Source organism: Sylvia atricapilla, chromosome 4, assembly GCF_009819655.1.
Source record: "Sylvia atricapilla isolate bSylAtr1 chromosome 4, bSylAtr1.pri, whole genome shotgun sequence".
NCBI lineage: Eukaryota > Metazoa > Chordata > Aves > Passeriformes > Sylviidae > Sylvia > Sylvia atricapilla.
Window position 1 is genome coordinate 47,387,385 of NC_089143.1, and position 20,764 is coordinate 47,408,148.

Below are 20,764 nucleotides of genomic sequence, written 5' to 3' on the forward strand. Positions count from 1 at the left end.
ACTGTGACTAAGGCAAAACAGCTAGCTGGGAAAGCTTATTATTCAAGAAGAAATTGTCCAAAAGATGAATTAACTTGAACCCAGATTTCACTCCTTTCCACATAACTTATGCAGGCAAACGACTGGAGTTCTGGGATGTCAGTGCACTTTGAGATACACTCATGGGCAAGGCATTGTTTATGGTTATCTCCTGTCTCGTCTGACACCGCACCATTGCCAGGATTGCCCTCCGAAACCTGCAAAGGGCAAGAAAGGGAACACAGAAAGATCATTAGCTGGAGAACCAAACAAAAGGGAAAAATTCTGTAAGGTGGTCTTACCCATGGCAATAGTTTTCAATTTAAGTAGAATGTTCTTAATAAAAAACATGTATTTGGAATTCAAAAGGAACTAGGTCTTTTTCACTTCCAGGTACAAGAGTGTAAAGCTAATTTAATTTCTTAAATACAGATCACAGCAGCTTTTTGTTTATCTCAGGAGAGCACTCAACAAAGATTAACTTATAGAATGGGAAAAACCCAGATGTTTTTCTATTGATTCCAGCAGGATCAGGTGTGTTCATCTAGGCAGAGATCACAGGCTCTGCTTGAGGGTTGGTAGCAGAGACAGGAAAAATACCTCTTTGCAAAACACAGTCCTCAGTCAGAGGCACTGGCTTGATTAGAGCATTTGTTATACTTGCTCAAATCAGAATAGGCTTAACCTATTTACTTTAATGAAAAGGGTCAATCCATGCTAATCCGTCAGAATATGATACACCCCAAATCAAACATGAAAATCTACACAAGTTACACGTCACTAAGACGCACACACTTTGGCCACAGTCATTAAAACCAGTCTACTACTGATACTACCCAAATTCCATACTGAATCTCCTTGAGAAAACACAAATGGAACTTTCAAAAGCTATGTCAATATGTTCCCAAAACTATGTATCAATTCAGGATCTTCTGATGATCACCACAACAATTTTTTTTAGGCTTTCCTGTCCAAAAGGTCATCTTCAGTAAATTAACAGTGGCATACCCCTTGCTCTTCACTTGCCATATTTTCGAGGTGATCCTTCTATATACTCAGATATGGTATGCAAAAATGATGAAATAGACTGGTACTAATTTTAGAACACTTACTTTTTGTTTGCAATGACATAAATGCAGGGGTTATAGAATGTGGAAGATTTTGCGAAGAGAGGAGCTATGATGGCCATTGCAGGAGAAATTTTCTTTGGGTCTCCAAAGGAAGACCACAAACACACAATAGAATATGGAGACCATGCCACCAAGAACATTATAATCATTACAACAGACATCTGTAAAATGAAAAGAACAGATACATAACCAGTATTACCTCAAGTTGAAGACCTCACAACAAAACCTTGTAACAAAAGCACGTGCACCTTAGTGAAAACAGAGCTATCCTGAATGAAATAATATATAAATAAGCACACCTGACACATTCTGACAGTTTACACTGAAATCTCACTTGGGGGATTTAATAGCACACCTCACTGCCATGTGTTTGGCATGGTGTAATTTCATTACATATAATATTCCTTCAAAATCAGCACTACTCAATCTTACTTAAATCTACTTAAATCTGCCCATCAGGAGTTTCAATTACCAGAGAGGACTTCACACATGAATTATGACACCCATAACAAGCCACTCTGGCATGCTATTACAAGCAATAAATATGAACAAAGACAAAAATTTAAGCCAAATATTTAATAAGGCTGTTAAAAAAGTTTCATAAGGCTTAATTATGGTATCATTAAATAAAAGAAAGCAAATGTTCTAGGACATGTAGTTAAGGAACCCAGAAGTGTCTGCTTGGTTGAATGACGCATTACAGACAGGTTCAAGTATAATACAGAGAAGGTATCTGAGCAGTCATGTCTTCTCTGCCTGCCTGCAGAGAAAACAACCTAAGCGGGTTGGGGCTCACACCCCAGGACATGTCATGCCACAGCAAGATCTGGACAGTGATAAACTGGGGGTAGTAGAAGGTAGGAGAGATTATCAACTGAGACAGAACTTCTCTGGCTTTTGTCAGGGACATGAATTAGTGGTGGAAACTGGAATGGAAATCTCAAATGAATCAAGAGGACAAAACAAGCCACTAGAAAGCAAACCAAAATTGCAGGGCTGTGTGAACACTGTGTACACACAGTACTAAGATTCCCTAGTGCTGCTCACCTATGCTCCGAGTAAGTCTTTCAGAAAGGAACAAAATGAGAAACATGAAGTAAACAGCTACTTTGTATGAGTTGCTCTTGAGCACAATCAATACACAGTGACTCGCACAGAAGATCCCTATTTAAATGGAAGCACAACACCAAACACAATACCAAAATGTAAGAATGAACCCTTACATTTAGAAGTTTGGTGCATAGAAAGCTTAGAGGATGCTAATTTGCAAAAACCAGATAGTAATCTAGTTCTAAAGAAGGATATTGCTTAACTCCAAAGCATTAATTTTTTTCCTCTTTTTGTGTCTTCAACTGCAAAATAGGAAAAATGCATTTTCTTCACAAACACAAGTCCAAGTTTTTAACTGAGTCTTCAATTTCAAGTATTCTGAAAGTTCTTCACAAAAGTAAAACACTCAAATTACTCTTCTTAGGTAAAAATACTGTTCTTCACAATTTAGCAATGAGAAAGTTTTCCAAGGAATGCTGTTTGCACCGATAAGTAACTCAAAAACATAGGTACATACTCTTCTGTCCAGTCCTCTCTCACTTTTTCATCACGCCCAACCATAAATCACATCTTAACAAAAAATCAAAGGAGCTGGTGAACTTCAAGATTTCTCAAGGACTTTTATACATTAAAGGAATGTCAACCTTCCAGTCAGGATATATCATTTCATGCATAACTCACATTTGCTACTGCTTACATAAGAGATAAGCCCAACAGAATGAAAAGAACAAGGGATTGGAATTACAGTTTGAGAGCTGGAAATGGACTCTCATTCCTAGGCCATGAGTTCAAATGAGAGTTGACCAATTCATCTCAGACCAGACACATCTGTGAACCAAGCAGGAAGCCTAAGGACTTTGCAGACACAGAGCAAAAGTTCTCCTAGGGCACCTTAGAGGTGCATTTCTAGGTAATGACAGAGGAGAGAGGCAAGAAAAATTCACAATGTTCCCAGCCTTCAAAGCAGCCATTCATCTGGAAAGGGTATTAGACCAAAAGTAAAGAATCTAGTGTGGTAAGTCAAGCTAAGAGTTTTTACCAAGGCTCAGACGCAGCTAACATTTAGTATAAAAGAAAAAAATAAACACAGGGAACCAAAAGGCTGTGCCATTCCTTTGCCAATAGGACTTTAATACAAAGAACATGCTTAAAACAAAAAATAGACTCATTTACCTTTGTCACATCTACTTGGTCAGACCAATCTATGTTAATGCTCTCCAGGCAGTTACTGCTGGCATATTGTTTCATTGTCCGGGAAACATTGTAATAACAGTAAAACATGACTGTTAAGGGCACAACAAAATTAACAGCAATTACACTCATTGTGTAGGAAATAAAGGACCTGATAAGACAGAAAAACAAAAGAGAGTAACTTACAAATAGCCATCCAGGAAAAGTTACCAAAGAATTTGGTATTTTGATTTGATTACGATGTTTTGTAACAAGCTCTAAAATAATACGGAAAATTTTCTTTAGCTATTTTTTTTAATAAGTCCTACAAGTATTTTAATAAGAAACTACAAGTATTGAAGTTTTCAACTCCTACGGGGGTTTTTTTCCTAGACTTGCTCTACGTTATTTTCTATTGTTAAAAATTTTGCTTCATACTTCAGAAAGAGGTTACACTCCTACAGAGGTGAATTAAACAACCTTAGACTTCAGTGAGCCACCAAAAATAAAAGTGTGAGGGAGAATCTTACGCATCATTTTTCCTCCAATTTACTGTGCACGTTGCTCCAGTGGGGTCCGGAGCATAGCTGGCCCAGCCTGCAGTAGGCATGGAGGACCAGAAGACTGCATTTATCCAGGCAGCGAGGATGAGAGCGGCATAGCTCCGGGCGGTCATTCTTCTTCCTGCAGCCAAGCACAGACAGTCACAAACCCTTCTCATCTGCTGCTTGACAAGTGGCTTCCAAGCACATGTGGCAAGCACATAATGAGTTAATAAAGACCCTTTCTAAGGCTCGCAGTCCCACACACTGTAGAATACCGGTTTCATTCTGCTGACTGACATCTCAGTCCTTGCAGCCTTTAAAGCCACTTCAACACCATCACCCATTCCAGCTCAGCATACAGGCTATACCTGATCCCAATCCCTCGCCAAAAGCTTATTATGCAACACTGTGTTCACATACATCCCTGGAATATTGCAGGGGAGGAATTAACTGTTACAACACAGCTGTAACAGAGTAGAGAAAAACACCCAGGGTGCTGTTAACAACAATAGCTGCACACACCTGCGTGACAGAGGTCAAAACCTCACACAGCCAGAGGCTTTTTGTGTGCTTCTTTATATGGATGTGGTCCTCAAAAGACTGAAAACACGACTTATAAACAGAGTAACACCCTAATGATTTAAATTTTCACTTTAATGAACAGTATGCCAGCTAGGTAACTTATTTAACCAGGTACTGTAGGTTCAAGTTCTGCCCAGCACTGTAACTATGGAGTCATTCATAAGAAAACAATACAATCAAACCAGAATTTTACTCCTCCCAGCAGTGACTGAGTTTTGACCCTAAGTCGGTACCTATATCAGGCCTGCAGATGGTCAGGTAACGATCAACAGCAACAACAGTCAGCAAACCAATACTCGCCATCCCGAAAAAGATATTTAAGGCAGCATAGATCTGAAATTAAGACAAACAAGCAAGAAAATCTCAAAGATTCTGAGAGATCTTTTAAACACACAAACACAAATCTCTGTACTGAAACAGCACAATTCAGCCAGAGTTCTCTTCCATAAGCAAGGTCTTTAAGGTCTTGATTCAATGCAGGCAGTTTGAAGGTGGCTCATTAAAAAGCAAACATTTCAAAAGCACTTGCTTGCGTGCACATTAGAAATCCTAAAGACAGCAGTCTCAAAATCAAAGAAACACTGTCCTTCAATCAGCAAATTTTGAGCATTTGGAGGGGGTTATTTCATGTTTTCAATACATGTCAAGGAAACCTGAGGAGCATTTGGTCCATCAGAAAGAGTTACAGCTTTAGCAAATGTGAGGATCTGAAATATCACTCTTTCATCTGTTGCGATGATTTCACGGATGTGGCCCACTGATTTCCCCCCTCAGACTCCCTTTTTCTGTGTGTCAGATCTTTTGCACAGAGCGATACATGCTGCAATCCCAACATGCCCCAAATGCATCAGCCCTGTTATCCCTTGGGAAACCTGACCAGGAATGATGACTGGGAGGGCTGTGTTACCGCTGGCACCCCAGTAATACAGAGCCCTGAGCCAGAGCACATGGCACCAGCAGTTATAACAGAACCACATGGCATCCTGCCATCTCAGATCACAGGATTCATTTGGTTTAGGTTGACATGAGTTGTGTTTCAAGTAGTCTAACTCTCAAATCAGTGAGGTCTCTCATCAACCCGAACACACTGCAAGTCAATCCAGATCCAAAGATGTTAGAAGTGAGGCTTCCTGCCAAATAATTAATTTTGAGCTTGAAGGTACTGTCTACTGAGGCAAGTGATGTTAGATTGTGATAAACATCCATTATGTAAATGTCCAAAATGTTTGCCTTATGACACATTTTCAGTATATGCCATCACATTACTACTCATATTCCTGGGCACTTGAGCCCAACAGTCTATCAATAATGTAAATTAAAATCACAATACACAGTGAGCAAAGGCCGCCATCTCTCTGCTGTGGGACTATATGTTTTTCAGTCAGTCTATTCTTAAAAATAGACAGCTTTTAAAAGTAGGCTAAATCTTTAATGGAAACCAAAAGCCTTAGAGGCCTTCACTTTGGATATCCTATTAGTTCCATCCAAAAAAGGGCACGCATTTGCCAAGCAGAACTCACCAAGATCTGTCAAGCTTACCATCAAAACAGTAGCCACAATCAAAGTTTTCTAGCTATCAGTAAAATCATCAAATGTGCCTGTACTACTATAATCATCTCCATTTCAGGATTTGATTTTGTAAGCCTTCTTAAAGACATTTTTAAATGCCTGGTTGATAGATATAAGATTGTCAATATAAGCTTAAAGTGAAATTCACACAAAATACTGTCTCCAGAAATTGCTGACATCACAGAACATCAGCTTCAGGTCCAGAGTCAGATTCTGCATCTCTGCCTTCTCTCTTAGAATAACACAAGGTGGAGCCATTACTTATTTCTCAGTTTGCTTTTAAGTGCTGAAAACTTTCTCTCTAACTGAATTGCAATACCTGGCATCCGGTGTATCCAAATTTCCAGCTTCCATGCAGGTCTGAGGCAGCAGACATGGGGTAACCAATGCCACTAACACCAATATCAGTAAAAGCCAAGTTGATAATAATTGCATTGGTTGCTGTCCGAAGCTCTTTGTACTTAACAAAGATGCCTAACACAACGATGTTACTGAAAATGCTTATCACTCCTGTAAAAACAGAAAGAGGGAAGCTTTGCAAAAGGTACTAACCAGTCAGTAATACACATGCAGAAGAAAATGCAGCCTATTGTAATATGTAAGTCCCAAAAAAGACTTCTTTTCAGTCAAGTGCAATTTTGCAAAGAGTGTAGACACCTGAAAAAGAGAAAAAGAGCTTTTCCAATCAGGTAACCTTCACATGGATTCAGTAAGCACCAACACTGGAGTGTTTGCCAAACCTAAGACTTCTGATGTCATGACAAGAAGCATAGCAGAAATTCAAATGCATCTAGGATTACACTTCAAACACTCTGGTCACCAAGTACAGTGCTGACCTCCATGGTAAAGAAAAATGCAGGCTGGTGACTAGGAAAAAAGAAGTGTTGGAAAAAACACCCTATGCACCTGATCAAGCAGAAGGCCCCAGCTAATCCCTGAGATTCAGTAATTTTAAAATCAAATGAGGCAAAATCATAATTAACCCTCAGCTATCTCTATTTTAACATCACCAAGGATGCCTGTTCTCAGGTGCAGGTCTCGTGTTGAAGGTCCAACATCTTTTGTCCACACAGATGCCATCATCTATCAGCTTCGTATATTCACACATTTCAGGAATTACACTGATCCTATGTGCTCCTAAAATTTAAATAAACAAGGAGCTGAGGATCTGATCTGAAATCAACATAATAGTAAGAAAAAAACCACTTGCAGTGCCAGTTCTGTCTGCTCTCCTTGCTGACAGATAGCATGCCATCTCTTGGGAGAGAGGGAGCAAAAGAGACAAGTTCAATAATACAAGCTTCTTATGAGGCATGTTTTAACAGATATTACAGCTACCAGTAATGAAATCAGACCTAGAACAGGACTGTAAGCTCATATCGTCAGAGTGAAGAAAAGATCCATCTAGACATACTTAATAATTCGGAGTCCAGACTTAAAGGTGAGGCAGGGAGAGGGAAGGCAACAAAAAACAGGGAAGAAAAAGTGGAACCTATACTCATTAAAAATGTGAGTATCACTAAAATAAACAAATAATAAAGCAAAACAAATATGTTTTGATGAACAAAGCATAAGATGGAAGATGGATTCTATCTTGAACGAAGTTAGAAAAAACCATGTAGATAGAAGAAATTATCTCTTCTCTGTTTCTGAGCAACAGGTCAAGCAGATGAACGAAGTTTCTCCAGACAGCAGTTAAGAAGTGCCCATAAGAAGAGCATTGAAGCTGGTCCAAATGCTAGAGCACAAATCTTATGAGGAGCAGCTGAGGGAGCTGGGGCTGTTCAGCCTGGAGAAGAGAGTCAAGGTGACCTTATCGTTCTCTACAACCACCTGAAAGGAGGGTGAAGCCAGGTGGGGGGCAGAAGGAACAAGCAATAGGGTGAGAGGAAATGGCCTCAAGTTGCACCAGGGAAGAGTATTTTTGGATATTAGGAAAAATTTCTTCACTGGAAAGATTATCAAGCACTGGAAAAGGCTGCCCAAGAGAGAGGTTGAGTTGCCATCGTTTGGAATGTGTAGGTATGGTGCTTACGGACATAGTTCAGGGTGGGGCCTGGCAATGCTGGGTAGTAGCATCAAAGTAAAAAATCAGGTACATGTGTAACATGGAATTTACCTTTCCAGCTAGCATTTTAAAGTGACACTGGAGCATTTCACCACTATAAGCAGAAAGACATCCATGAGGCAGCATAGCTTGCTGCAGCCTCAGTATCCCTGTTGTCATTACAAAAATTAATACAATGACCAGTGTAATGCTTAAGAATTATTTTCTTCTCAGAAAACAAGAGAGAAACACTTAAATCTTTTAGAGAGTGACATAACAACAAACCCAGGCTGTACCCAGGCTTCATTTTTATTCTTACACATCTGCTTATTAACAAGGCTTAAATCTTCTAGATGTGAAACTTGTTGTGATAAGGCTTTTGCAAAGCAATCAATCATACTTGCAAATATTTTATGGACTTCATTGTCAAAAACATTTTTCATTAAGAAAGTAAAGATTTATTAGACTCTTCCAACTATAATTAGAAATAAAATATGGAAAAAACCTAAAACCACAAAGTAATCCAACTTTTTTTCCCTCAAGACATTTCATTTCCATGCATGACTAAAAAAGAAGAGATGGGTTGACTCTGAGTAATTCCATTGATACCCTATGATCACCAACGATAGCTTTGATCCCAATTACCAGCTGACCATAACTATCTGAAAATATTCACCTTGTTACATACTACGTAATCACTTTTAATAAAAATATAAGAGGTATATCTAGGCTTCCAATACTTATCTCTACAGCTTCTTAAGAAGCCTACTGCTCTGTGTAGCTGTTCTATTAAGTTCTCCAAACACCTTTAAAAAAATTATTGTCTTTGCATCCAAAAATACCCATTTTTCCAGAACAGCATTTTGATACCACTTCAGACATATATGCTAAATAAACTGCAGCCATCAGCAATACTATTTCATGTAAATGTGAAATACATTCATATTTTAATATCTAACTACAACATGGGAAAAAATTTGGTACAGCCAATGAATAAAGACTAAACTGATTTGATTTTCCATAATAAATGTATAGAAGGCCTGTTTTTAAATACAGTAGGTTTCAGTTTTGGTTAGGTGGATTTTTCATTACACTGCCACTCAATGCTTCAGAAAAGCACTACCGAAGAAGTTGCGGTTATACAATGAGCAAGTTTTTAAGGGGCAAATAAAAATAATTCCATAATCATTCAAGTTTAGCCAAAGACCACTGCAGTCACAGGGAACAAACATGATGTGAAGCCTCACAGCGTGCTTTTCTAACACGTGTCATTGGTGAAAAATACAGCTGCAACTGGAATTTGCTCTTCTCTGATTAATGACCAGCTCCCTCCCTCTAAGTCACATTCCAACCCTTCCCCTTACATCCCCCTAGCAGACACCCGCTCACATGCTCAGACTACACATATATTACTACAAACATGTGGCCCAGGAGAAATCTCAAGATAGCTTCAAGCACATCACAGAAAAATGCAAGATGTGACAGCTATGCCCTATTTTTATCTCTTTTGCAAGCTGGCAGAAACTAATTCTCACTCTCTTCTATAATTACATATCAACAAAATGTATTTTTGAGACACAATGCTGTCTTCAAATATAGAGCAGAAAACTTAGATTCTGCACACTTCAGACGTTTCTGCATATTTCAGCCAGGCAGATGATTGTTAACTTGTCAGTAAGCATGGAGAAAAGCCATCAGACAGCTGTCTAAGACAAAATAAAATACCATCACTGTTACTGTACAAAATGATTCAGATCTACAAGTTCTATTTTAAAAAGTTACGCAACAATTTGCCAATACCCATACCTGCTGTTATTAAGTAAGCTGCAACTATGTTGTGCTCAGTCTGTGTGAAGGCTGAATGAGCTTCATTGTCACTTTCTGAGGAATTGGATGAGTCATTCCAATGCATTTTCGACAAAAGACTGTCGTCTATCCTCTGCAATAATTCATCAAGAAGAGGAAACACGACAAAATCCTGTCAGGCAAATTCTTTCATTATTCAACAGACTCACTGAACAATTAAAAGTAGGAGAGTAGGGAGGAGTTCCCCCACCATTGACAGCTTCCAAGCATGATTTAATTGGACTAAAGTGGAAAGAAGTTTACGCTCCCAATCTATGCAGGAGATTGTTAATTAAAACAAAGAGCTGCACAGAACTGAGTAAATTTTGAACAGTATGCTTAAACTTCATTCTTACTGCTAATGAGATTAACTGTCACATGCCCCCAAACTTTTTCCCCTCAAACCTCTTGTGCAATGCTTTGGAAACCTCAACTAAAGTTGACTCAGTTCAATCAATCATCAGCCTGGCTTGGAACTAATTCCCATCATCATGCATAGCACAAAAACCTGCGGTACAACATGAAGAGACAAATGTCAGTTTCCTTAAAGACAGGATACATTTACTCTAAAGCCCATCCCTTCAAATCTTTAAGGACTTCTTCAAGGTTCTTTGATTTAAACTCTCTGACAAAGACACAAGGAAAACACATTCCAGTATTTTCCTAAGCGAAGAATGACTTTCAGAAAACTCAGCTGCTACATTTCTAAAATAGCCCCGTCTATAGAAAATGGTTATTGAACATGCCTCCTTCCCCTAAACACAACATATGTAAGCTTACTTTGGGCAAATTTCCCAAAGCATCTTACTGAGCAGTTTTCAAAGATCTGAGCAGCAAGAGTTCATGTTTTCTTCCCTTTGGTGATGAAGTACCAGCACACCAAAGCAAAGATTTTTTAAAAAAACCTTGCAAAAATAATAACTGCAGTAAGTCCTTGCTGCAGAAAGCAGCTGCTCCCCCTCAGTCCTGCTTCATACAGTTTTTGCCTTCAGTCAGTATTCATACTGGGTGTAAAAGTGACAAAGATGAGCACCAGTGGTTCTTCAGTTGTATGTGGTTCACAGGTAGGTCAAGCAAGTCCCAGGCTGTGGGGCTAGGGCTGTGCCTTCTGAGCAGCAATAAGGGTGCAGTGACACAGGAATACAGTCATCTCATAGAAAGTACACCTGAAGACTTCTCTTTCCTCTAACCTGTGAAATACTCATAAAGCATTCCCTCCCAGTCCTCAGTTCTCCAAAACAAACATCTTGCACGTATCTTTTGAATAAAAAGGTATGAAAATTTATATATAAACTTGTGCAGTCACAGTGTTTAGTCATCGCTGCTACACACAATCTCGCATCACAGTCCCACAAGCAAACACTTTCTTTAATGACCCACATCTACACTCACAGCTTTCAGGGTATTTGTATTATTACAGTATTTTTCCTGTCAGAAGAGGATTAGGCAGGAACAGTGTAGGAGTGTTGTAAGAGGAAAGACGATCTGTTTGGCAATAAAGCCACTTTCCTCATGCAACACTGTCCTGCCCTGTAAGATAAAAGCATGGTATAATTTGATATCTTTGCTTTCCTCCTCTGACACTTTGGCAAGATTTTCAAAAGCACCTCAGAATCTTGCAGCTTCCACAGAAGCCAGAGCTTGCAATGCTGAATGTCTCAGAAAAGCAAACCATTACTATTTTTACTCCGTTAGGATTCCAGATATACAGTAGCAATTAACAAAAGAAGTTTCATACTTGTTGATTCAACTAAAACTTTCTAATACATGCAGTCCCTCCTATGTACCAATTGTTTCTGTCTCTTCTCAAATTTGACTAATTTTACTGCAACTAGAATTGACAGAGAAAAGTCAAAACTGAAGGCAGACATCATCGCAAGTATTTTTTCTGCAACACTGTAGTTTATAAAATAAAGCCAAAAAGATAAAACAATAAATTAAATATTGAAGTATAAAAATAATCCACAGCTTTTAAGCCAGATAAACTATGTCTTACCACATTGCTTATTTATACTGGTATAAGAATATAAAATCCAAAACTTCAGGCTGTATTTATCCTTCAGTAATATAGCATTACAGGGGTCAGAGGGGCACTTTATCAAGTCAGGTGACACTTTTCCTTCCCACTTGTTCCAGACCAGTAGGAAAATGTAACTTCTATTTAAATGCATTCTTCAATTTGCATGCGTCTATATATGTGGGGCAATGCGAGGTTTAGCAAGCTGCTTTCAGTTATGTGTAAAATACATATCAATGCATGAATGATGCGAGTAGAGAAATTTGCATTAAAAATAAATGAACTGGAAAGCAAAAGCCACTCCAAACCTCTTCCTATTTCCATCAGTAACCCAGCCAAAAACCCATCCCGAATCCAACCCCTCCCACGTTTACTACGCCCTCCACCGCTGGAGGGCTCTCTAAGGCAAACGTCCTCTTAATCTTTTCCCAAACGGACGCAAATGGTTCAAACCCCAAGGCAAACAAACTAATAACTTGCCTCTTTCTCCTCGTTCCCAGAGACTTTTACTAGACTTAACTGTCTTTAGCCAACTTTAACTGTTGATTGGAAAAGCTTTGCTTTTTCAGCTGACAGCCCTGAAAAATACATGACTCCACTACGATTTTTACTTGCCACACATCACGAAGCCACTATGGGTTTTTTTAATAAACAATACTGTTTCTTGCCAAGACAATGCTTTACACAGCTGAAAATTACTTTGCAGTATATGTGTGACAGTCCAGCGTTTCTTCAGGCAAACATCCACATTACAAGTCAGTGCCAGAAAACATCTTTCCTGTTCTACAACTGCCACTGTCGCAGACTTACATGAAAAGTTCCCAATTATTTTCTGCACTTCATTAAATTTCTCTGATGAAGCAACACAGCAAATCTATGAACTATATCGAGCCATTCTATTCCAGCATCTACAGAAAACACATGGAAAATTAGCAACTCTGAAATGAATGCAGGGGCACTAAAGCCATTCTCAATAGGTAACAATCTAAGCTTTACAATACACCTCCATGTATTATCCTCTGTTTAAGGAGGATTTAGATCCCAAATAGAAAAAAATTAACCCCAAAATTTTGCTTGGCATAGACAAAATGCTCCAGGTCTTCATTTAGAAGCAAACTTGTAAGCAATCTGATCCTGGCGATGCACCAGGTGTCAGTTACAAAATCAGCTGAAAGTCAGACCCTACACCTGGCTCAAACACGGCCATGGCAGTGGAGGAGGACACAGGTAGGTGACACCACTACTGCTGTGTACTGAGCTGCTCTGAAACCCACCTGAGCGTCAAAGGAATTTCCAGGGCAGCAACCCTCCTTGTGCTGCTGGAGCAGGTGGCAGGCATCTATTTAGATGGTCCAGATATGTGCCCCAAAGACTACAAGAAAGAGGAATGAATACAAGGGGACACCAAACTATCATCCAGAGCCTACACTAACACCTTACCCTCACTCCCCTCACTTCAGACTGCACTGTGACTTTTCTTCCCCAGCCACTACAACTACTTGAAATTTGCCATTTCTGCCAACATACCTATTTCTGTCACAGCACCCATGAGCCCCTCTCCTATTCTCTGCAGCAGCAACACAGAGTATCTGTAATAACGCACATAAATAAAACCAGAACATTTCACTAACTAGGATCAGGAGCACTGTGACGGACCCAGCTAGAATTTGAATTAGAAGCTCACAACTGAGAGAAAGGTGTCATATAAAATTAGAGAACCTGTCTTAGTTCATTACAGCATTACACTGCAGACAAGACATCTTAATTTTTTGAGACTGATTTTTCATCTATTACTGTCAGCACCTTATTTATATTAGAAGAGCAGGGTCACACCACGACACAGAGAAGACAATGTAGAACAGGGACTGACTGTGCCTTGCAAATACTCCCTTCCTCAGAATGGAGAAGGAAAAAAGGGCACCATCATATGGTAAGCACATCCAGTTTCCTCATATGCTCTTCCATCCTGAGAACACTCTACACCTCTGTGGTGATCTAAGATTGTAAGTTTTCTCTGGATATTTGCATAAAATCCATCCAGCATTGTTTGTATGCGTAGGCCATGCCATAATGATCCTCATGCATTTCTCCATTGGGACTGCAATCCCTTCCCTATGACCAAGAGGCCAATCTTTCCTCCAGAGCTGCAATTAATATTGCTGTTTAGCCCCTCTGCACACAGAGGTCAAAGCCTTTGCTTTGCCCAGGCAGTGCCTTAGGCTGACTCACTGCTCCACCTGCTGAGAGACAGCACTGTCTACTCCTGCGCTGCCAGGCAACACTGCCTGCAGCCAAATGCTGCCTGTCACAGCGTGCACTGCACAGGTCATGGCAGGAGCCTTCCGACACCCTAGCAGAAAGCAGGTCCCTAAAGAGCAGCATGAATTTGGGTGGCAGAGTGAGGACTGTGTTATGTTAGTCTTCCAAAGTCAGTAAGGAAAGAAGATCTGAGCCAGGTGCCCACTCTTGAAGCACCAGTGAAGAAACCCAGCACAGCAGAGGATCCAGCTGCAAACATTACTGAAGTACTGACATTGCAGGTGCACTTGGTTTGTGCTGCTCAGCTGCAATGCGGAATGCCCAAAAGGCAAACACTTGCAAAGAATTTAGATAAAAGGCAATTTTACAAAGCCACAAGTCAAAGCCCTGAGGCACTCAGACCTAGCAATGCGTAGTAACAAAAACCTAATCATTCTCACAGTTCTGGATTTAACTGACCTGGCTAAAGCTAGGCTTGTAGCAATACCAGGGACAAAAAAATGGAATCCCTCGTTTCCTGGGTTTAAGAGTAGACTCAGCTTCTTCTCACAAAAGCAGACCTAGCAGAAATTCAATGCTGTGTTTTGTTTTCTTAAGCTGAAGAACATTTTTATCTATTATCCTCTGCAGCATCTATTTACATTTAAATGAATTCTTTACCGTTTGTTTTTTACACTCCTTTAAGTTTTGGTCAACATTAGTAAAAGTAATGGTCACGTTTGTTAAAACATGCAGTAACTACACAATCCTGGTAGTGAAAAATTACTTGTTGCCTTTGTTAAGCAGAAGGCTAACATAATTAAACTGCCTGTTACTGCATTCATTAATTAAAAAACCTAACAGTGCAATCAATCCTGAAAGGAACTTTTTTCACACACATTTTCAACATGTTCAAAATACTTGCACATACAGTATTCTACAGACCCCTTTTCAAAAGTGCTTAGTAGGAAAGTCTGTGATTAGACTCCTGGCTCCAAATGAAAGAAATCCAGAGAAGTCCTATTTTCACCTATTTTATTTCCAAAGTTCCAGAGCAGAGAGGCACCCTGGTCTCCTCCATCCTTAGGAAGACAGAGTCACTATTTTTCCAACAATGCTCATTATGCTTCCATTTAAAGAGACCAAAGACTCGTTCAGACTTTGTCATGCCTTTCTAGGCAATACATAACTGAAAGCATTGTGTGCAGAGGAGCCCTATGATGGATTACTTAATCTCAGCTCCACACAAACCCAGAGCACGACAGAGGTGCAGCACCAGGACAACAAAACCTCAAGAGAAACAGTCTAAGGGGGGATGCAGGGCCAATTAAAAACCTTTAGCATTTTAATATCAGTGTAATTAGATACCGTTAGATGACTGAAGTATAGTACTAACCTTGTCTTGTTCATGAGACAGTAGCTTCTAAGAAGACTACGTCTTAATGCCTTTGGCTTTCACTAATATTTATACAGAAAAATATACAAAATATACTTTGCTGTCTTCTCTCTTATAAATTATTATGCATTTAAAAAACTACCAACACAAAAGTTTGAAATTTAATTTATAAAAAACGGTTTACAAAGGTTGTTTAAATGGCATGTCCATTTCAGAGCAACCCGGAAGATTCGGTACAAAAGGAGGAAGAGAACCAGGAATCAGTCATGTACAGGTTCACACTGAAGTATGCGCACACAGTGAACCTGTAGGGTCTTCTGAAAACCCATTTCAACTGATTGCTTACTCCAAACTCCAACACGGAGTTAAGCATTGACTGCACTGCTTGTCAGAAACAAACAGTTTAAGAACAACATCATATTGTGGCTTAGTTAGAAAAGTTTACACATCTTCTGCGCCGTCTTCATCTCTTCACCTGCAGCCACACTCTCCTCATGCACCCATCAACAGTCATTAAATGTAAAAATAATTGTCCTTTGCAGCTTCAAGTTCTTTATAAATAGATTTTCAGGGTCCCTTATAAAAATTTTCCATGGTTCTTCACTTCTGCAGATGACATGATAAGACAATGAGGAGATACTCATGGCTCCATTTTTAATGTCCTCTTCCTCCTAAGAGAAAAAACAATACATCCAACAATTCTTATCTTAGTTGTGTTTAAAGCAAATTCCATATGTAATATTGGAAGAGTTGACAGAATGAGAAAAACTAACATGGTTTTACAACATGCATCGACAAATGCAGAGTACTTAATTTAAACTGTGCTTCAGTTTAAACTACCAGGATGCACAGAAATCTCTTGCATAGAACTATAAACATCTACAAGACATTAAAAATCACAACATTCCGTTTAACAAGCGTTAGAAATCAGTGGCTATTCTTATTACTGAAACGTAAAACCCACACACTCACCCCGGAAGCCTCCTCCACCACCTCTTCCTCCTCTGAATCCTCCTCCTCCTCCACCTCGACCTCCTCTGAATCCTCCTCCTCTTCCTCCACCTCTGCCTCCTCCAAATCCTCCTGAACAAAAGAAAGAAATTACCCTTTAAAGAGGATATAAATTCTTGGTTATGCACAACAATTTATTTCATTGACAGCTTCTGAAATGAAAAGAACAACAACAAAAAAACAGAAACTGTCAATTGCTGGACAGTTACCAGGTCAATTACTAGTACCTTGCTTCTTCTAGGGACATCTGCAGCATTTTAGGAATTGCTAATCTATATCTGATATACCACATCCAAAATATTAAAGACACTTAACTATTGACCTCTTTCACAAGAGCAAAAAATGAATCACATATATTAACCAGTAATTCATTACAACTATTAGTAATTATTATCTATTAATAACAACTCAACAGAACATAAAAACAAACAAACCAAACCACTTTGAAATACTCATGCCTTGCTGCAAAGGGGCAGAGTATGGAAAAGAGGCCAGAAATTGTGATGTAAGAAAAAATGAACTTCAGCTTTAATTGAAGAGTACATCACAGGTGATGTTCAAAAAGCTTTCTGTCTTTGTTATAAAACAGCATTCTCTCCTCCCTGTGCTCTGGAGCTGTTATTTAGACAGTCTCACCACTTTAAAGGTATCACTGCCTTTTCTATGAAGTCAAATGGAAACACTTTTATTTGCAATACAGCTGTTGATATTCCAGTACTCACCAGCAACTTTAGAAAACAAAACACAAATATTCCACAGAACAAATGACCAAAGCAATCCATGGCACCTCAAATAACTCAACACTCTGCAGCTTTCATTCTTGCGATCTTACCTCTACCACCGCCTCTTCCTCCCCCACGTCCACCACCACGTCCTCCTCTACCGCCTCCTCTGGGAGCACCTTTTTCTCCAGGGGGCCTTGGCAAAAATCTCTGAAGAGGCAGCAGCTTTGCTGGATCAATGTAAAACTGCAGGAAGAGATTTCCATTAGGCCTTCAAAATACCAAGACTAAAAAGCACATTAATATCTCCCTTTATGAATATCCATAGTTTGGACTTATCCCACTATGTCAAACTGTCCTCTGCAAAAAGCCAAATAGAGAAAGGACACAAGTAAATCACAGAATTAAAAAGCTGCTAAAATATAGGTGATATTTGTGTGATTTTGTTACATCTTTTCTTGTGGGGCAGGGAGAAGGAATAATGTGGCAAACACAAAACTTAAAAGGATGAAGAACTTAATTCCTACATTTACAAAGGACATTCAGCTTTTAAAGTTATTAAACACTTAATAAAGCTTTTATTATCTGCTGAAAAATTAGATTTAGCTAACTGATGACATTCAATAAAATTCTGTTACTGAGACTGACTTACCTTTTGCATTTTTTTAAATGAAGAGGCTTTCATGTTCTCAGACAGTTTCACTGAAAAGTACTGTTGGTTTCTTTAAGGAGAATTGCAGTAATAAAACATTAAAAACTGATCTTGATCAGTATACAGAAGGAACATTTAGACATTTTTTAAGTTAGTATTTTATAAATTCAACTAAATTTCATCACAATTGCAATTAAAAGTGATTTAAACCTGCACATTTTACTTCACATTTAATGTGGAAGAGGAAAATGCATAGAGCTAGTGACTGGTGCTCAACAAACCAACAAAGGCTGAGTCTGTAACCGACATGTTACAGGGTTATTCCCCCAGCTATCCTGCTTTTGTCATGGATTCTGTCCATCTGACAGTGACAACAGAATGTACCCAGTGTCTGTGTCAAGCTGGCTTTGCTAGAGATGTCCTGGCACATCGCACTTTTATGGGCTGTTTAAATAAATAAACTGGACAATAAGCAACAGGATAGCTTAGTATAAACTCACTTTATAATTAAAGAATGAGCTCGAGCATGACCAAGGTCCCCTAACGCACAAAAAAACTCCAAGGCCCTTGATCCAACTTAGTTATGGCTTAGTAACCTACAGCAGAAAATTTGGTCAGTTAGCCAGAAAAAGTAACAACTTGAACCACCATGGATCCAAAAGACATCATCAGTACAGAGTGCAAATCTCTGACTGACCTCAAGCACACTCTGTCATATCCAAAAAGCTCTAAGACAGGCACTTAATGTGAATCTAGCACCTACTGACACCAACAGTTGCAGCAAGATTCATAAATAACTGGTAGCCAAACCCTGAACTATTTTAAAATGCTAAGAAAAAACCCATTTAATATCCAACCAATTTTTTTAAAAAAAACAAATATTATAAGTCACACATTTTTTTAAAGGATACAAAGTCTCTCAGCTGTCCAAATATTTCATCCACTTTTCCAATCTGCTCCTTATTATCCAGGTACACTGGGGCATTGAAATAGGGCACCTTGTTCTCTTCTGTTTTACATTTACAAACTAGGTCATCTTCACAGGGATGCATGAACTCTCCCAACACTAAGATAAAGAACAAACAAACTGAAGAGCTGGAGCAGACAATCTAAATTAAATAAACCAAGTTTCTGCGTATAACTTACAAACTACCCTTTCTGGAGGGCCCTGGTCATATCCTCCTCTGTTGAAGCCTCCTCTTCCACCTCCCCGTCCAAAGCCACCTCGTCCTCCACGGTTGAAGCCACCTCTGTCACCGCCACCTCCTCCCCGGTTAAAGCCACCTCCTCTGCCTCCTCCACCTCCTCTTCCTCGAAAAGACATTCTCAACTCTTTCCTTCATTGTGAACAAAAAAAAAAAAAATCAATTGTTTAAGATATAAAAGACATCACGTTTGATTTGCTGTACAGTCTGCTGTCAGCCTGGTTTGTTAATTTCATGGCTCATCCTTTTCAATCCCCACTGAAGCATATTGGCCTATGAAAAATCAAGTTTACACCTAAGATGTCATCCACTGCAACATCCAACCGCAAAAAGTGACTAGCAGAGACCAACACTTTTTTCACTCATCTGTATAAAGGCTGATGACAGTCCCTTGCCCCACAAGTAGCACAAAGTGAGAACATCATAGAATGGTTTGACTTGCAAGGGATCCTAAAGGTCACCTACTTCTGACCCCCCTGCTATGTGCAGGGACACCTTCCACAGGTTGCTCAGGGCCCCATCCAACTTGGTCCCTGGGATGGGACATCCACAGCTTCTCTGGGCAACCTGTTCTAGTGCCTCATCACTCTCACAGTAATGAACTTTTTCCTAATATCCTATCTCAACCTACCCTCTTTCAGTTTAAAACTGTCTTCTCTTTTTCTATTCCTATGAGCTCTCCCGAGTTCTGCTGTAGCCTCGTTCAGGCACTGGGAGGCTGCTATAAAATCTTCCCAGAGCCTTCTCTTCTTCAGGCCGAACTCTCAGCCTAACTGCAGAGGAGAGGTGCTCCTGCCCTGTGATCACCTTCGTGGCTTCCTCTGGATTTGCTACAAAAACGCCACGTCTTCTCTGTGCTGGGAACCCGACAGCTGATGCAGCACTGTAGGTGGGCTCTCACGAGAGCAGAGCAGAGGGGCAGAATCCCCTCCCTGGCCCTGCTGCCCACAGTGCTCTGGATGCAGCCCAGGACAGGTTTGGCTCTCTGGGCTGGGGGTGCCCATGGCTGAGTTATGTCTATCCTGTCACCCACCAGCACCCCTATGTTCTTCTCAGCACTCAAGGGCTGCTCCCCCTCTGTCCACTCCCCAGCCTGTGTCGGTACCGGGAGTCGCCCCGACCCTTCCGCGCGGCCCCGTTAAACCTCAGCAGGTTCCCTCAGGAGGCCGCACTGCTCGGGCTCGCCCGCACTGGGCGCTCCCGCAGCGCCTCTCAGGGCCCGCGGAACGCGGCCTGCAAGCAGGGCGGGGGGACCCCGGCATCCCTGCGGGGTGACGGACAGACAGATGGACAGACGGACGGCCACGGCACGGGCTCTGTCCCCTCCCGCGCGGGACGTACCTGCACGTGCGTGCCCGGAAATACCCGCGCTGCCGCAAACGGGACTGCCTGCCGTAAATGAAAGGGCACCTGACGGCCGACACTGTCGCAAACAGCTTTAAAATCCCAATAATTCCCGCACTCCTGTGGGGTGGGCGTGACAATGACAGGGGGGCTCTCACGCATGTACACCACGACTTTCACAATAGCCTGGCAGATGTGAGCGCTGCAATCAGGAGAGCCGGTG

At 40.3% G+C, this 20,764-nt stretch overlaps 2 protein-coding genes across 3 annotated transcripts; both read right to left on the reverse strand.

Moving 5' to 3' along the window:
* Positions 1-86: 86 nt before the first annotated feature.
* RRH (retinal pigment epithelium-derived rhodopsin homolog) lies at positions 87-10,023 on the reverse strand. Its single transcript, XM_066316845.1, has 7 exons — positions 9,918-10,023; positions 6,384-6,574; positions 4,729-4,828; positions 3,899-4,052; positions 3,372-3,540; positions 1,131-1,309; positions 87-236 (listed from the first exon to the last, which is right to left on the reverse strand). The coding sequence occupies exons 1-7, from the start codon at positions 10,021-10,023 to the stop codon at positions 107-109; spliced, it is 1,029 nt and encodes a 342-aa protein (XP_066172942.1). The 3' UTR covers positions 87-106.
* Positions 10,024-15,756: 5,733 nt separating this feature from the next.
* Positions 15,757-20,602, reverse strand: GAR1 (GAR1 ribonucleoprotein). 2 transcript variants are annotated; one of them, XM_066317825.1, is made up of 7 exons: positions 20,539-20,602; positions 19,139-19,329; positions 18,904-19,058; positions 17,993-18,052; positions 17,451-17,586; positions 16,580-16,690; positions 15,757-16,275 (listed from the first exon to the last, which is right to left on the reverse strand). In XM_066317825.1, exons 2-7 carry the CDS (start codon positions 19,314-19,316, stop codon positions 16,262-16,264), a joined length of 654 nt encoding a protein of 217 aa, XP_066173922.1. In that variant the 5' UTR covers positions 19,317-19,329; positions 20,539-20,602; the 3' UTR covers positions 15,757-16,261. The 2 variants fall into 2 exon arrangements, with proteins under 2 accessions (XP_066173922.1, XP_066173921.1); XM_066317824.1 differs by having other exon boundaries at positions 15,757-16,278.
* Positions 20,603-20,764: the final 162 nt, after the last annotated feature.

What these genes read in the sequence shown, in the direction of transcription:
- RRH (XM_066316845.1), bottom strand. Translation starts at nt 10,023, where the DNA reads ATGCATTGGAATGACTCATCCAATTCCTCAGAAAGTGACAATGAAGCT. An exon ending in AATTGGAGGAAAAATGATGC is followed by an intron (nt 3,541 to 3,898) that starts GTAAGATTCTCC and finishes CTGTCTTATCAG; the next exon opens with GTCCTTTATTTCCTACACAA. An exon ending in ACCAAGTAGATGTGACAAAG is followed by an intron (nt 1,310 to 3,371) that starts GTAAATGAGTCT and finishes TTCATTTTACAG; the next exon opens with ATGTCTGTTGTAATGATTAT.
- GAR1 (XM_066317824.1), bottom strand. Translation starts at nt 19,316, where the DNA reads ATGTCTTTTCGAGGAAGAGGAGGTGGAGGAGGCAGAGGAGGTGGCTTT. An exon ending in CATTTAAAAAAATGCAAAAG is followed by an intron (nt 17,587 to 17,992) that starts GTAAGTCAGTCT and finishes CTCTTCCTGCAG; the next exon opens with TTTTACATTGATCCAGCAAA. An exon ending in AGGAAGAGGCGGTGGTAGAG is followed by an intron (nt 16,691 to 17,450) that starts GTAAGATCGCAA and finishes TCTTTTGTTCAG; the next exon opens with GAGGATTTGGAGGAGGCAGA.